The sequence below is a fragment of the Balearica regulorum genome, chromosome 1 (assembly GCF_011004875.1).
Source record: "Balearica regulorum gibbericeps isolate bBalReg1 chromosome 1, bBalReg1.pri, whole genome shotgun sequence".
Classification (NCBI taxonomy): Eukaryota; Metazoa; Chordata; class Aves; order Gruiformes; family Gruidae; genus Balearica; species Balearica regulorum.
Genome location: NC_046184.1, coordinates 74,570,942 through 74,586,963, shown reverse-complemented (window position 1 = coordinate 74,586,963; position 16,022 = coordinate 74,570,942). Strand labels below are relative to the sequence as shown.

Sequence of the window (16,022 nt, the reverse complement as noted above, 5' to 3'; positions counted from 1 at the left end):
GCTTGCGGCAGTCTCCGGACACAGGCTGCGGTTCCTGCTCCGCTCCGAGGGCTTTCCAGCGCCAGAGCTGAACGCCTTAAAGCCACGTCGTATGTGCGACGGGAAAGGCAGCCACACCTTTGGCCAGTTTGGGGGTTTGGGGGTTTTTTTACGTGTATAAAGTACTAAACAGAGATACCCGGCCACATCCGTACCGCAGGGCGCTAGAGACCCTCCGCCCCGCCTCGAAAGCGTTACCTGAGGAGACGCTGGGCGACCCCCGCCCCAGGACAGGGCTTTGCGGGGTACCCCGTGCCAAAGGGGGGGACACCCCGTGCCAAAAGGCGGTACCGCGCCCCCTCTTCACCCCCACCGCCCCCAAAACGAAGCGCACCGAGCACCAGACTCCGACTCCCACACAAACCCCTCCGCCCTCAACCCCCGCCCTCCGCCCCGCCCCCTCGGCGGCCTCCCGCCCCTCGTGCCCGCCCCCTCCCTGCACGCAGGCGCGGAAGAGCCACCGCCCCGCCCCGCAGGAGGAGGAGGACTACACTTCCCAGCATGCACCCTGGGCACGTGGCAGGGGAAGGGCGGGGGGGGTGAGGAGAGGAGCGGAGAGCGCCATGGAGGCGGATGCAGGGGGCTCGCGGGCGCTGCTCGCGGGTGAGGGGCGGCCGCGCGCCCACCTGGCCGCGCTGGTGCTGGCGCGCGGCGGCAGCAAGGGGATCCCGCTGAAGAACATCAAGCTGCTGGCGGGGGTGCCGCTCATCGGCTGGGTGCTGCGCGCCGCCAGCGACGCCGGCGTCTTCCACAGGTGCGCAGGCGCCGTCTGCTGCCCCCCCCCCCCCCCCGGTCTCCCCTCCCGCGGGACGGTGGGCTGCGTGTCTTCCCGCACGCCGAGTCGCGCAGCCAGGGCCTGGGGCAGGAGGGGGGTGCCGGGCCGGGACGGGGGTGCCGGGCTGGGATGGGGGTGTCGGGGGGCCCCGGCGCGGGGAGGGGTGGGGGGAGAGGCCCCTGCCCGCAGCAGGCTCCCGGGGCAGCCCTCCCTTCGCAGCTGGCTTCTCCCTGACAGGCTCCGAGGCTCGGCGCCGGAGTCCCGGCTGAACTGCCAACGGCAGCCGTTACAGTGAGGGGGCTGGCATCCCCCGGGGCGTCTCTAGCCTCGCTGAAACTGCTGCTTCGGGTTCGTGGGTGAGGCAGGTGTGTAGCGGGAGGTCCTCGCTGAAGACAAGGGGGTGCAGTTAACGTGGCACCAGGTTAAGGATCGGGCGGGGCGCCGAGCAAGCAGGCTGCACCCCGCCATGAACTCTGCCGTCCCTTCCTGGTGAGGCTGAGCTGCGAAGCAATGAAGGAATCAAAGTCTTACCGCACGGTAATTTGAAATGGAAGTTGTTCTCATTCGTGGTTGGGAGCCACTGGTTGGTGATGTTTGCCAGTAAATGTTGACCTTTTTACTTTATTAAGATAGCTGCAGTAAATGAAACTGAAAGGCTGTAGGTAATCTCCTGTGACCCGCTGAATCCTAGGATGGCTTCGGTTGGTGGTCATCTGGTCCCACCCACTGCAAAGCTGGACCGGTTAGGCTTGCTCGGGACTGCATGCTGAGCTTGGGTGTCTCCAAGGATGAAGAACCCACAGCCTTTTCTGGGTGCTGGCTCCAGGGATTGAGAGCCCTCATGGTTGAAAAATTGTTTTGTGATTATCTAATTGGTGCTTCTCTGTTCTTGTGATATGTGTCTGTGTCCCTACTGCACTCATCCAGGAAAAGTTTCTCTGTTTTCTCTCTACCTGCCCATCAGGTACTTGAAGATGGCAATAAACCCGTGCCCTTGCCCTCTCTTCATAAGACTGAATCGAGGCGGCTCTTTCAGCATCTCCTGGCATGCATGTGCTCCCAGGCCCCAGTCGTCGTGCTAGCTCTCCGCTGGGCTTGCTGCGGTTTTTCTTTCTTGTATCAGGGAGCCTGCAGCTGGACGCAGCATGTCAAGGGCAGTCTCATAAATGTCAAGCGGAAGAAAATAATTGTGCGTGCCCATGTGACACAGAAGAGAAGCTCAATTTCTAGCAAAGTGCACAAAACTTTGGTAGCAATAATTAGAGCTAGGTAGAAACAAGTATGTTGTTAGCATTAAGAATATGGGCATTACAAATTTCTTTTTTCTGCCAGAACAAAACTGAGACTTTTCTACACACACACAGATAAACTTAATTAAAACTAATGTGTGGTTAGGATGCACTTGGTATGTAGCATACGTAGGTGCAGGTTCCCAACGCAAACTTACTGCATTATGGTCAGAGCAGGGGCTTGATGTAGTCAAGTAGAAATGTAGCCCAGCTAGACAGAGAACTGGAAGTAAGCACGAGCCTTCTGTATCTCGTAACTGCTGTACCGTTCTGTTCTGGAAAATCTTTTTTACTATGTCTGAAAAGTAGAGGAAGCATCACTGGCTTGGTTTAATTTCTAATAAAGAAGCAGTCAAAAACCTTTCTGACCTGGATTACTGGTAATGACTTAATGCTCGTGAATCTGTATTGCTTAATGGCCTGTGGAGGATATGGTGGTTTGAGTCACCTCCTCATTTTCTGTTTGGCATCTGAATTTGCCCAAGAGGAAGTCATTTAAGGTTATGTAGCCTAACTGAGGCATAACAGGTGCGTTAGATGGAAGTGCAGTAGGTTTTCTAGTCACCTTTGAAACAGCTGTGCTGCAGGGTACGTGTTACACAACGAAACTCTGTTAGTTGAATGGGGAGTGTATACTGTACCTAACAAGCCTGAAGCGGTCGATGGAAAATACCTCTTCTGCATTTGTTCACATGGGTGTGACTTGACATTACTGTCACTGTCATACATATTTTTATTATGATGATCCCATGATGTCTTTGGATGAAAAAAAACTTAAGCACCATTCGCTATGTACAGTGCATTGAGAATGCTAGTGCTACTGAGAGAAGAAGGGTTATTTTTCATAGTTTTTGTTTTTATATCTCACATGCTCTTTTGTCCCAGTGATGGCAGGAGTGACCTCACAGTACTCAGCCAGTGTTTATCATCACATAATATTCAGACTTAGCCCTTCCTCTTGTAAATGTTTATTATCCCTGAACAATCACAATCTTGCTTTACCAGTATTGAAGGCTTTCTGTGCCAAAACATACGTGATGTAGCTTGAACAGCTCTTTCTCTGGGATTGTATGGAGCCAAATTAACACTTTTTAAAACACTTGCAGAATAAGCTAATATTCTAACTGTGTGGCAGTTTTACTTGTTGTCAGTCTTGTTTCTGAACTCTTAAATGATTTTTGAATGCCTCATTCAACCCATCACATTTCATTGATCTGTTAGCACGCCTAACAAATTGTGGTGTGCTGACACTGGATTTTTATGGTAACACTTTGGAATTTTATGTTGCTTAAGCTTCCTACATGGAAGGTAGGTCACGCACCCTACAGTATTAAACTGAAATGCAACCCAAGCTTGAGATTTTGCAATCTAGAGAATGTGTGTGTTTTATTCCTGTTGTTAAAAGTTGCGTGTTGGACTGACAGAGATAGTTTTACTGACGCAAATATAAGAACTAGTTCCTTTCATTGCAAGGTTTAGTACATACATAAGCCAGGGTGTTGTTCAGGTTAGATTACGGCAGGCAAGTCAACAATCCTGGGATTTATTCTTTGTGTTCATTTCTGTCACTGTCTGCCAACAGTGTATGGGTTTCTACAGACCACGATGAAATTGAGAAGGTCGCAAAGCAGTTTGGCGCTCAAGTCCATCGCAGAAGCCCAGAAGTTTCTCAAGACTCTTCAACTTCTCTAGAAGCTATCAGAGAGTTTCTTAATCATCATCATGGTAAATCAGAAATGAAATATGCTGAGCTTTTATGTTGTAGCCCCAGAGGGGTGATGTACTTATTATTTAGAAGAATAAGTAAAGTCTTTAGTAAATAAAAGCTGGAAAGCTTCTCCTTTTTTTTTTTTTTTTTTGTGGCTCATAACATGCTTCACAGTTGTGTGTATTAAAAATATTCATTGTTTCATAAATATTTGTTTTTCTTTAGAGGTTGATATTGTAGGAAATATTCAAGCAACGTCTCCCTGTTTACATCCCAGTGATCTTATAAAAGTGGCAGATCTGATCCAGAAGGAGGGGTTTGATTCTGTCTTCTCTGTTGTCAGACGGCATCAATTTAGATGGAGCGAGGTAAAAAAAGGAGGTAATATTTAGCCATTTCTGGTTACAGTTATACTTAATATTTTTTTTTTAAATGATTTATTTTCATACCCGTAGTATTTACATTAGGAAGTGATATCAGAGGCAGGGGCTGAGTTCTTGGAAAGGTGTGAGATAGCTTAGAAATCCCTTCTAAGTGGTGCTGTTTTGATACTACTGATCATTGCTCAGCCTTTCTGTAATTGTTTTGTAGAAATGCTAAGGTATTGAAAATTAAAATGTTATTGACTTGTCTCAATATAGCTCAAAATATAGCTCCCAAAACCTTTACATGTTAACTTCTGCTTGGTGGGTATTCATGTGTATGTAGACATGACACTGAGGTCCTATCTTAACTAGGAAAGTGTGTGTTCTTACTATGCAGTAGCTAACAACTGACAAATAATGTGAGGTAAAGTCTTAGTGAAGATGGGGTGGCAACCTCTTAGCCTGAAGACTTAGCGTTTGTTTCAGCCTGCTAATTTGGCTGCTGACTTCAGTCAAATTGCAAAGTACCTTTGAGTCATGAGGACTGAGCTCATGTTAGTTAGCTTATACAGAAGAATACGACTTTTTGCCAGAGAAAATATGCCTCTCAGCTACAGTTGCCAAGATGACTAAAGACTGAACTCTTTACTTACAAATAAAGATTGTACCTTGTTGTAGCTATAGAAGTACCTTTTGTCCTTGTACAAAGAACTGTTCCACGCATTATCTATACCGGTTTTGCTTCTGTGTTTAAAGCAGAAATATTTGCTTCTTTTTCTAAAAATGGTTAGTTCAGATACTGTCACATCGTTATTTTTAATTTTTAAAAATGAATGTGTTACTCGGACATTACAATTATTCTGAGATGTAAATTGCTTCAGATGAAATTTTTTTTAATGAGTTTATAAAGCATCATGCTGTAAAAGAGCATGCAAAATAAATGAAGCTTGGTGTTAGAGATAAGTTGGAATAAAAGTTAGGCCTTTGTTTAGAATAAGTGGATAACTTGAATGTTCTCATTATTCCTTGTAAGAGGAGAAATAACATGATGCTGTAAGGTATAAGAGGAGTATCAAAATCGTGGATGGCAGTTTAGGACTCTGTGGATTGCACTTTAGGCAAGCAAGTGAAAGTCCACTTCACATCTTGAGATGGTAGAATGGACATCTGTGAAAGAGCAAATCTGATTTGGATGTACCATGCGCCTTTCTGAAGTGGTTGTGTGCCACCTAGTCTCAATAGGGAGATTATTAAAATAAAAAATCCTAAAGGCCTACCTAAAAGGGCAAGTAATTGTTTAGTATAAAATGATATCTAAAGTCTTTTAATGTGGCGAGAGATAAAGAATTATTCAATTGCAAGGAGTATATGCGAGGAGAACAAGGAACACATTGTGCAGACATTACCGGCTTAAGGGTAACAGCAAATGGCCTTTCAAGAGTGTGGTGCTTCAGGTGACAGTGATTCACGGGAGCATTATACACTTTAGTATTGTACTCTTTTTTTTTTTTCCAGTCGACTTTACAGATTATGTTAAAAGAATTTTATATCTTTTCCTGTGTGTCTCTATTGTTCCTTTTGCATTAAGGTTTAATATTGATGCACCCTGACAGGGAAAAATGTCTCTCTCTCACTGGAAATGTTTACTTCATTGAGCATAAAGCTATAGTGTATTTATGAAATAAAAGGTGTGTATATATACTAAAGCCTCAGGTTGTTTTGGGTGTTTGAGAATGCCCTCTAACTTTTTCATGGTTACTAGATCATGAGACCTGGTGAATTTTAGCCGCTTTGTGCGTGTGAATTTGGGTGGTGTAAGGACAGACGTCTCTGGTCCCTGGTTCATTTTCTCCTGCATGCACTACTGGCATTGATAAGAATATGGACTCTTAACGGCGTCATGTTTGTTCAAAGACACTTGTTTGGTCATTTGTGGACCCTGATTAAATCACTTATGAAAAGTTAATATAATGTGTATCCTTAAATAGGAAGTATTTTGGGGAAATGCCAAGATGTTTTCACAGGCACAGTTTCTTTCATATGTTCTTTTTTCACCTTGCAGATTTCAGGTTGGTCCTCTCAGCTCTTGAAGTTCATTCAGGACATTCCTGATTTTAGGTGTAGGTAGCTAAATATGTTTTTTGTCTATTTTTCATCTCTGCAAGTTAAACCTCTTCTATCGTATACTAGGAGATCAAGTACAGAAAGAGTATAGTATTTCTTTCACATTGGCAAGGACAGTCTAGAATAATGTCCTCCCTACAACCAGTTTTGGAGCCGATGACCTCTCAGGTTTTTTAGGTTGGTTTTTTTTGTTGGCTTTTTTTTTTTTAAGTTGGAATGAACAATTTCCTTTTCCTCTGCTAGAAATGCAGGGCAGTCCTCCAGTTTGTTACCCATAGTTCCAAGAAAGAGCAAGCAGTAATTCTTTATAAAGCTAAGCAATGAGAGGCAATAATGAAGGAAGTTGGTGACTGAAGTGTGTCCTTAATTTTTCAACAGAAAGCTATTTAAAGGAAGTTAAGTAATGCTGAACAGGGATTCTGGAAAACTTACTTTGTCATTTTTCACTCTTAACAGAAAACAAAATGACAGAGCCTCAAAACCTGAACCCAGCAAAACGGTACCGGAGGCAAGATTGGCCTGGGGAGCTGTATGAAAATGGCTCATTTTATTTTGCCAAGAGACATTTGATTGAGAAAGGCTATTTGCAGGTTAGTGCTTCTGTTTTTCATGCTCTTTAGGATAATACATCTTTTTAATTCTAGAATGTGTTCTATTTCTGATGCAGTCAGTATGAAGTAGCAGCACTTTGACCTCAGGACACTTTGCTTATTACATAACTTAATGGGGCTAGCTGTAGCTAGGGCAGTTCCAGTAACAGCATCTTCCACAGCAAACACATTTCTGCAAATAACAGAGCAGTATATAAGTATAAGCCTAAACCAATACAATATTGACTTACACATCAGCTTGCCAGGATGTAAGTACATATCTTGTAATTCATTTTAGTGTTACTGAGGGTGTGAAACTGACCTTGGTGCAGTGTCACAGGCTTCTCTCATAAACTTGTCTTCTTGGCCAGTTTAGTCTTATACTAATTTTTTACTGTAACTTAAACAGTCTTTTTCCCTTTCCTGATGTTTATGTCCCAGTGTAGTAATGCAGAACAAATGTATTTACTTCAGCTTTCATTTTGTTTGTTTACAAGTACAGTCTTTTAGTTTTCTCATGCAAGACAAGCTCTCCATCTTACAGATGATTTCCAGTATTTGTCAGCAGTACTGAAAAAAAAGCCCAGTGTAGATACTTCCATATTTCTAATGGGAATACCTTACTAGGTACATCAAGAATACCAGGTTCTTATTTCTGTCTTTTCCAGATACCTCACTAATGTCTAGATACTAGCTTTAGGTCTCTATAGTTTGCACAGACATATGCAGTGCCGGTTAGTGCCATGTGGACGGTATTGATCTGGATAGTACAGTTGTGTTGAATTCTACATTTTATGAAGGTTGGGCCACTAGCTCTCTGAGGATCAGGACTTTTACTTTTTTTTAATTACATTGGAGTATGGCGGATATTTTCCCAATTGGAATTAAGTCTTTGTGTAGATAGCAAACAAAAAATAAGCATACTCTTACTAAGTGCATGCTAAAGGTATTGCTCTTTTACTGTATTAAAAGACTTAGTGGAATCAGTGTGACGTAATGACTATAATGCATAACATCTTTCTTGCATACTTTCTCTAGTTATAAAATGAAAATACTTATTAACTATTGCTTGTAGGAAGTTGTTTCAAATGCTTGGTTCTGTGTCACTGGTAAAACATCATTATTGATGTTTCACTTATATTTAAGCTACTGTGACCACTGTGGAACCAGATAGTTAGCTTTCATTACATGGTACTAAATTGTACAGTTTTGTATTTGTATTAAGCGAAGCAGAAAATCTTAATGGTTTCTGTTTTATTTAGGGTGGTAAAATGGCCTACTATGAAATGCGTGCAGAGCACAGTGTGGATATCGACATAGACATTGATTGGCCTATTGCAGAACAGAGGGTATTGAGGTAAAAGCACTTTTTAATCCTTTATTTCTTTGATATCACTCTTTGTTTCAAAGTATGGTCATGTGAATTTATAATGTATGTAATGTAAGTAAACAAGATTAAAGTTAATTGGACAACTTTATTTCTGCTGATCATTTTTTCCTCTCTCTATTGAAATCATCTGAATTACCTTTTCTATATGTTTGGGGGTTTTTTGGGGGGGTTGGGTTTGTTTTTGTTTTGTTTTTTTTTTTTTAAGAAGTTCAGCTTAGGGAAAAGTATAAGCCTGACAATACAATAGAAATGTGTTAGTATCATCTCTGGCTTTTCCAGCTGAGTTGTCCTAGGCTTCCATGGTCTGGACCACATTTACTGATGCACATAACTGAGAGTGTTCATGCAGAAGGTATGAGCTGATTACACCTTGCAAAGAAAAGGCAGCTGGCAGCTACTCTGTACCTCTCTAAGGAATTAATGGGTGGGAATGGAATATATTTTCTGTGCCTTTTTATCCTTTACTCCATTTTGGTTTTGCCCCAAATAAACGCTACAGAGCATAACCTCTTACGCTAAGGAAATAAATCTCATCCTAATTTTTAGATGAACAACATAACTGTGCTGTCTTTTGTATTGTTCTGTTTTTTTCTTTGAAGAGACAGAATATAGTTGGAGAGTGACAATGACGAGAAAAGGCATTAGAAAAAAAGAATTTCAAAGCTGATTCTTCTATCTGAAGATCACAATTGTATTTGAAATATTTGGTTTTGGAGTGTGCAAAAACTTCTATCCTAAAAAGATAACTTCTTTGTCTAGCTTTGGATATTTTGGCAAAGAGCCATTAAAAGAGGTGAAGCTATTGGTTTGCAGTGTTGATGGATGCCTGACAAATGGTCGCATTTATGTGACAGAAGATCAGAAGGAAATGGTCTCCTACGATTATAGAGATATTGTTGGTATTGATCTATTAAAGAAAAGAGGAATCCAGGTAAGTGTTGTTCTGAAGTATGAGGATTTGTCTGATGTAACCTGAACATTAAAAGATTCTAAAACCCTGCAGCATATAAGTTGAAGTTTCTTCAGAGCACTTGTGATGAAGCAGCATAATACATTGGTCCAGTGTTGCTCTCAGATCCCTTAGAGGAAAAGAAGGGTTTTGAGAAAGTTTTCAATCTCATTCACAGTAGCTGTACCGTCTCTCTTTTTGACATGGAAAAAATGTGGGAAGAAATTTTTATGGTGTTTTGCTAGCACCAATCATATCGTTCTGTGTAGTCCAGACACTCATCAATTAGAAGTCAGCTTTACCAAGCAGGGATATGTAGTTATCTCTTGGCTATAGAAGAGAAGGAAATACCTAGGCAAATTAGTTGGTTCATCCTAGGTCACCCATGGTTGTTGCAAAGATGGGAAATCAAACCCCAAACACTTTTCTCTGCTTAGTCGTTTTAACCGTAACTTATGTGCTTTGAAGTTGTATGAATTCAGTGTAAATGAAAAACTGAAACCACAGATTGTAACATGGCTATCATTATTATTATTATTACTACTATTTATTATTATTACTGCTAGTAAATTCTGCTGATCTGAATATTTGCTTGCATTTATGTAAAATTTGCCTCCTGGCTATTTTCTGTCTGTGCTGCTGCCACTTTTGATATACCTAGAAGAGTTATTTGGAGTAAGAACTAAGTAAAGAATTAGGCTGCCTTCAGTGAGCCTTAACTCAGTTCTGTTGCAGATAGAAATAGGCATGGATAAGACAAAGGTAGCTATACCCCAAGTAGGCTTCTCTGGATACGTTTTTGGAGTCTCTATTGTAGGATTTTTTTTTATAACAGGTTAGATAAGACATTCATGACATACTTTGATGCAGCTGTTGCTGCCTTGGGGCAGTGAAATGCAGTAGATGGTTTTTCAAAACTCCCTCAGCTTTGTTTTCCGAGGCAAAAAGGGGAGGAAGCTTGTAATCATTGTTTTGTTTGCTGTGGGAGCCCATTTTCCTACTTGCTGTGACATGGAATCTTTCATTAAAAACCTCCTGGCCTTTGTGCCACACTTTACATATTTCTGGTATATGTTGCTGATACACTCTTGCTTTGTGCACCACTCCTGTTTGTTTTGTACTTAAAATCAGTGCCAAGTATTTGTTAGTATTTAAAAGTAATTAAAGAAGATAAGCTTGTCCACGGCTTGGACAGAAAACTTGGAGGGGTCGTCTGAGATTTTTAAAGCATCCTGTCGCAATAATCTTACGGGTTTAGCTTACCATGTACATTGTTTCTGAAATTTCAGATTTGGAATGAACTTCTGGACATTAACATGCTGTGCCACTTCAATCTGTTTAGTGTTCTGTTGATGCTCTGAAATCTTACTGTAAATAAAATGATGTTACTAGGTAGAGGAGTCATGGAAAATACTTCATAATATTCTGCTTCCACAAATATTACAGGAATCTTCCTTGGGAATTCTCTTATTCCCTACTGTGGCTTAATTAGGTGATACTGCACTACATAGCATGCCACTGTACTATGATATCCAATATTTTATTTGGTCCATGTTGCATTTAAAAAGACAAATGAAATTTTTTTTTTTTTTTTTTTTTTCTTTTGAGCCCCAAGGAAGCCTACAGAATGGTGTTTCACTTTCCCAAAGCAACTTCAGGACTGCAATGTGATTTTTGGATGTTAACCATGTCAGCTCTGAGTTTTGATTGAAGAAACCATTTATTTAATGCTTTTCTGATATGTGAGAGAGCTTCTATGAGCAAAACTTTTGCTGTTTTTTTTAATAAATCAACTTACATGTCTTATTTCTTTGTATGTAGAAATTATTCTAACTTGACTTTATTTTAATAGGTTCGACTCATCTCTGAAAGAGACTGTTCAAAAACACTGTCAGCCATGCAGCTGGGATGTATAGCAAAAGTTAGTGCAACAAATAAATTACAAGTCCTGGAGGAATGGCAAAAAGACATGGGTTTGAGCTGGAAAGAAGTTGCTTACTTAGGTTAGTTTCTTTTTTTTCAGTAAAATTTCATATAGTATACACAAATACAAGCTTCATAGTCCTGCTCAGGTGCAAAACACGTTGCTCATTGTTAATACACTAAACTAAAATGGATTTTAAGGCTTGTTAGGGCATGATCTAAATAGTAAAGGCATTGATGAATTGGTGTCTAATTTGGTCAGGGACATCTTAGCTGGTTTTATAATGAAACTTAAACACTTTTGATATCACACAAGCATACAGTTACAGCTCACAGTTTTGAACTGATTCTAGTTCATTTCAGATGGATATTGTATAGATGATATTCTGAAATGGAAACAAGAAATGGACAGAATTCAAACTGAAAGCCATATGATTCTGTACAAAACTATTTCAGTGACAGCTTAAGTGTATAGTCCTGCAAATGCTTATTCAGTTGCTCAGATAATTTTACTACTCTTAAAAGTACCATTCTCTTCTCTCTGAAGATTGTGTGAAGTGTGATCACTGTTTATGTGTATCACTAAGATGTCTGACAACTGACTCACACGTGCAAAGCGCTGTTGAGCTGCTGAGATGAAAATTGTGACAATACAAATTTAAAAAAATAGATTAATATGTACACAGAAAAATACTGAATTTTCTCATTTTTCCCCAGTGTGATATTTTGTCTTGTCTGTCATCTTTCTCAACAGGAAATGAAGAGTCTGATGTGGAATGCCTGAAGAAAGCTGGCATGAGCGGTGTGCCTGCTGATGCTTGTGCTGTTGCTCAGAAGGCTGCTGGTTATATTTGTAAAAGCAATGGTGGCTGTGGAGCTGTCCGGGAGTTTGCAGAACACATATTCTTGTTGTTAGAAAAAGTGAACTCTGCAAGAAAGCAAATGGAAGAAGTGAGTTCAGCAGGAAAGGAAGCATGGGGAAATGAGAACAGTAGGAGAGGAAATAAGGAGCTAATAAAAAAATAGTATCACAGTTGGTCAATCCTGCTTTTCTTTTCCCCTTCCTCTCTCATTATGTCTGTATCCCAAAGGATGGCTTATCTTTAAAGTTTTACATTGCAGTAGAGGTAAAAAATATGTTTTCCTCTAATTTAAGGTCCCACTTTAAGACAATTCATGATTGTATGCTGATAATCATCATCATATCCATGATTATTTTAAAAGCCATGTAAGTGCAATGGAAGAAATGCTACAAAAAGTAGTGTCCTATAAATTTACTCTTAATCATTGCACCTGTCCTACAGGAATTGTGTGTCTTTATTTCATAATCCAAATATTTTCAGGGATCAATGATTTTGCATGACTTGAAGATTTGTAATTCAGACTTAAAAAAAAAAAAAAAAGTCAGTTTTGCTCATTTTATTTACCTTTCCTTTATCAAATGTCAATATGATGTTGTAGTTGCGAGCTTGCCTTTTATGGGATTCATCCTTAGTAAGGAAGAGGGTTTTTTAGCATATGCTGAAGAGGTCAGGTGTAAAATAAGTATCAAACTTCTTCCTATATTTTTAAAAGACAGCTCAGTTACTGTAAAACCAGTTAATATTAGTTAAGAAAAGCACTTAAGCATTTCTTCAATTTTAAGCTCTTAAATAATTAAATGGCCTTTGGAATTGTGCCTCTTATCTTTGAATCTGTTTATGTTGGGGTTTATTGAAATGTTTAAATTAACATACCCAAATGTTTTGCCAAATTTGGAGTTAAATTTCCTATTAACTTTGAGATCTTCCCTTTGCAGAAACTCTTACAAAGGCTTTATTACAACCCCTAATGATTAAAAATTTAAAAAAAAAAATCTTTAATGTTTATTGTATGGAAAAGTAACTGCTGTTTAAAAAACACAAGGCATAGTTGTTGATTGCAAGTTTATATAAAATATATATTCAGACTTTTTAGCATGTTAAAGCTGATGTATATGTATGTTTGGTTTTATGTAATATACAATTTTTCCTGTGTCTTCATTTAAAGAACTCAGCTATCTGTAAAAAAATTTGTAGAACCAACACTAAAAATACACATCAGTTTTCAGTCCTGGTATTTATCAGTGAGTCAAGTTCTGCCTTGGGTTATGCTAAAAAAAAAAAACAAACCACCAAACGTGGTACACAGGCACTTACTACGGAGGTGAATAATAATGGCACATCATTTTATTTTGTTTCTCTGTTAAATAGACACTCCCAATGTAGTATCACCTGATATATTGCCCTGTGTTGATTAACTTTGTGTTTTACTTCCTTTTACAAAGCAAAATTTTAAACAAATTCATTCACTGCCTATCTACAGTCACAAGGTTAACAGGTGAATAGTTTACTGTACTAATTGGCTCTAAGTTATCATTTAAGTATTTCCTTTCGGTCAGGTTTAGGGTTCTGCACTGGATAAATCCCCTGGACTTTGATAACAAGAGCGCCACATTTTGGACAGAACTATGGACTTTGGTATAGGTAGATGAATTATTTTTGTTGTATAGACTATGTGGTAAAGCTGCGGAAGTCCAGATTGGATGAATAATTCAAGTTTGATAATGTCATATAGAATTGGCCAAGTTTTTAGTTACTTCACCTTGTCATCATCAAGTAACTTGCTGACTTTGATATCAAGAACAGTTTTCTGTGAATAGATAGCTTTAAACAAGGTGACTGTGATGAACTTGATTCCTGTTCATGTTAGAGATGTTAGAGAAAGCAAAAATATGAGTAAGTGCAATTGAATAAAAGTATGAGTCAGCAGTACTGTTCGTAGCTTACTGTTTGAATCAAGAACTCTTCTAATGTTTCAGCAGCTTGCTGAATGTGCCACATGTCCATTGGGTCTCTACCCAAAATTTCTACATGTATCAAAAATAAATGCAGAAACACTTTTGTATGAATGTTGTTAATGGGCAGAAAGAAATGGTAGCTGATAGATGTGTTTTCAATTTGACAAATTCTTTAGAAAAACATGGTATAATCTTACATTGGATATATAGGAAAAATTTAAAGAACAAAAGAGCTCTGGACGCTATTTACAAAATAAACCCTGTTTGAGAATATGGGAGATGCATGATCTGCTGCCTGAAAGGTTCAGATTTGTATTGCCCACACTGCAAGGGAAAGCCTAACTATAAACTAGAGCAGCATGAGGGATGTCTTCATTACTCCTCTTGGTTTTTACAGAAGATCATCAATCATATGAAGGATTCAGGAGTCCCAGAGGGGCAGAGATAGTGAGGATAATGGTCACCTTAAAGGGGAAATCCCAGGTCCTGGGAAAGCTTCAAAGGCCTAGCATCTCTTGCCAATGACTGTTGTTTCAGTACATATCCTGGCACCATGATTGCCTTTCATTAGAGGTGTGCAGTTCACTCAAACTAAATTTCAGTGGTCATTTCTGTTATAGTGGGCTGCTTTTGGAATAATATCTTTTGGTCATGTGAGCACTTGGTTTTTACTTTAAATTGCCTAGTATATTAAAAAAAAATCTTAATGTGGACTGGTTTATTATGATTTTGTGAAACTGAAAAAAGTAAGCTATAATAATTTATAATAAACTATTACAAAAAAATAGCTGATTACCTGAAAGTTGAAATAAACAGTTTTCTGTAGTCTTTTGAGTAGAGAATGGTTGTGGGGTGATTTATGATGAATTTCTATACTGTAAATCATACACTTGTAAGTTCATGTGCCACATGAATGGATCATACCTGATGAAGGTGGGCAAATTTAATGCCCCAATTAATCACATGCGCACACAGGCAGTTACTTAAAATCTTCATCTTGATCTGGTCTTGGAGGTAAATCTTGAGTGTTTTTTTGTGTGTGGTTATATAATATTGAACTTCTCCACTTGTCTGTCTTCCATGTATTCAGATAACTGGTTTCACACCGCTGTGTGCTTTGTGCCTGCATTTGTGAAAAGGTAGGATTCATCTCTCTGTTTGCTGAGCTGTCAAAGCCAGCCCAGTATTTCTACAGAAGGATAATCTTGTAAATTGAGCAGAACATACTGAGAATTACTTGGCAGGATGTTCTCAAGAGGGAATTGCTCTTTTAGTTAGGCCTTGAGATCTTTACTGGTTTTGGCTGTTTGGTGGCTCTTGCCAGGAGAGTTGAGGGAAGAAGGATAGACAGTAACTTACTGTCGTTACATTTCAGTGCACGGGGTAGGGGTTAGACCTTCACCTACTTGTGGCTCCATTAATTTATTTTTATCTGATCTTTGTGCTGTTCAATATACGGTTTTCTCCAGTTCTGTGCTGTTTCCCGTAGGATGATCTAATGTGTTGTGACCTTAGTTCATTTCAAATCAATATGAATCATATAAAACACAACCTTTTGAGGTTAGAGAGATTTTATAATACTTGGTGATTTCAAGTTCTTAATACTTTTAAACCTGGAGGACAGATTAGTTAACTAGCTTTTCCAGAGCCCGTGTAGGAAGGGTTTGTTTTAAATTATACTTTCTATTAGTATTCTCTTAAAACACTATTTCCTGTTTCCAGAAATAATTCCAAATTAGTTTAGTTACACCCAGCAGGACTAATTATCCTAAATGTCAGTGTTACAAAAGCAATAATAAGGTACGTCCAGTACAAGAAAAACACTGTTATGCATGAACCTGTTGCATAAATGAGTTAGAAAAAACTTGTCACTAAGGTACTTGTCTGAAAAATCCTTGGATGGTAGGTTTGTTTCTCATTCTTGGACAGATTTGTCTATCCCCATTTCTGATCCTAGGTACATTTATGTATGTAGCTCAGGTTTAACAGAGCTTTCCCACTGCTAGAGATACTGGAGGAAAGAAACATTTGGGAGGAGTCTCATTCTATAGC

The 16,022-nt window shown here is 39.5% G+C and overlaps 1 protein-coding gene across 1 annotated transcript; it reads left to right on the top strand.

Moving 5' to 3' along the window:
• Positions 1-569: 569 nt before the first annotated feature.
• Positions 570-13,249, top strand: CMAS (cytidine monophosphate N-acetylneuraminic acid synthetase). Its single transcript, XM_075758623.1, has 8 exons — positions 570-793; positions 3,686-3,828; positions 4,037-4,192; positions 6,757-6,890; positions 8,153-8,247; positions 9,040-9,211; positions 11,082-11,232; positions 11,907-13,249. Exons 1-8 carry the CDS (start codon positions 603-605, stop codon positions 12,176-12,178), a joined length of 1,314 nt encoding a protein of 437 aa, XP_075614738.1. The 5' UTR covers positions 570-602; the 3' UTR covers positions 12,179-13,249.
• Positions 13,250-16,022: the final 2,773 nt, after the last annotated feature.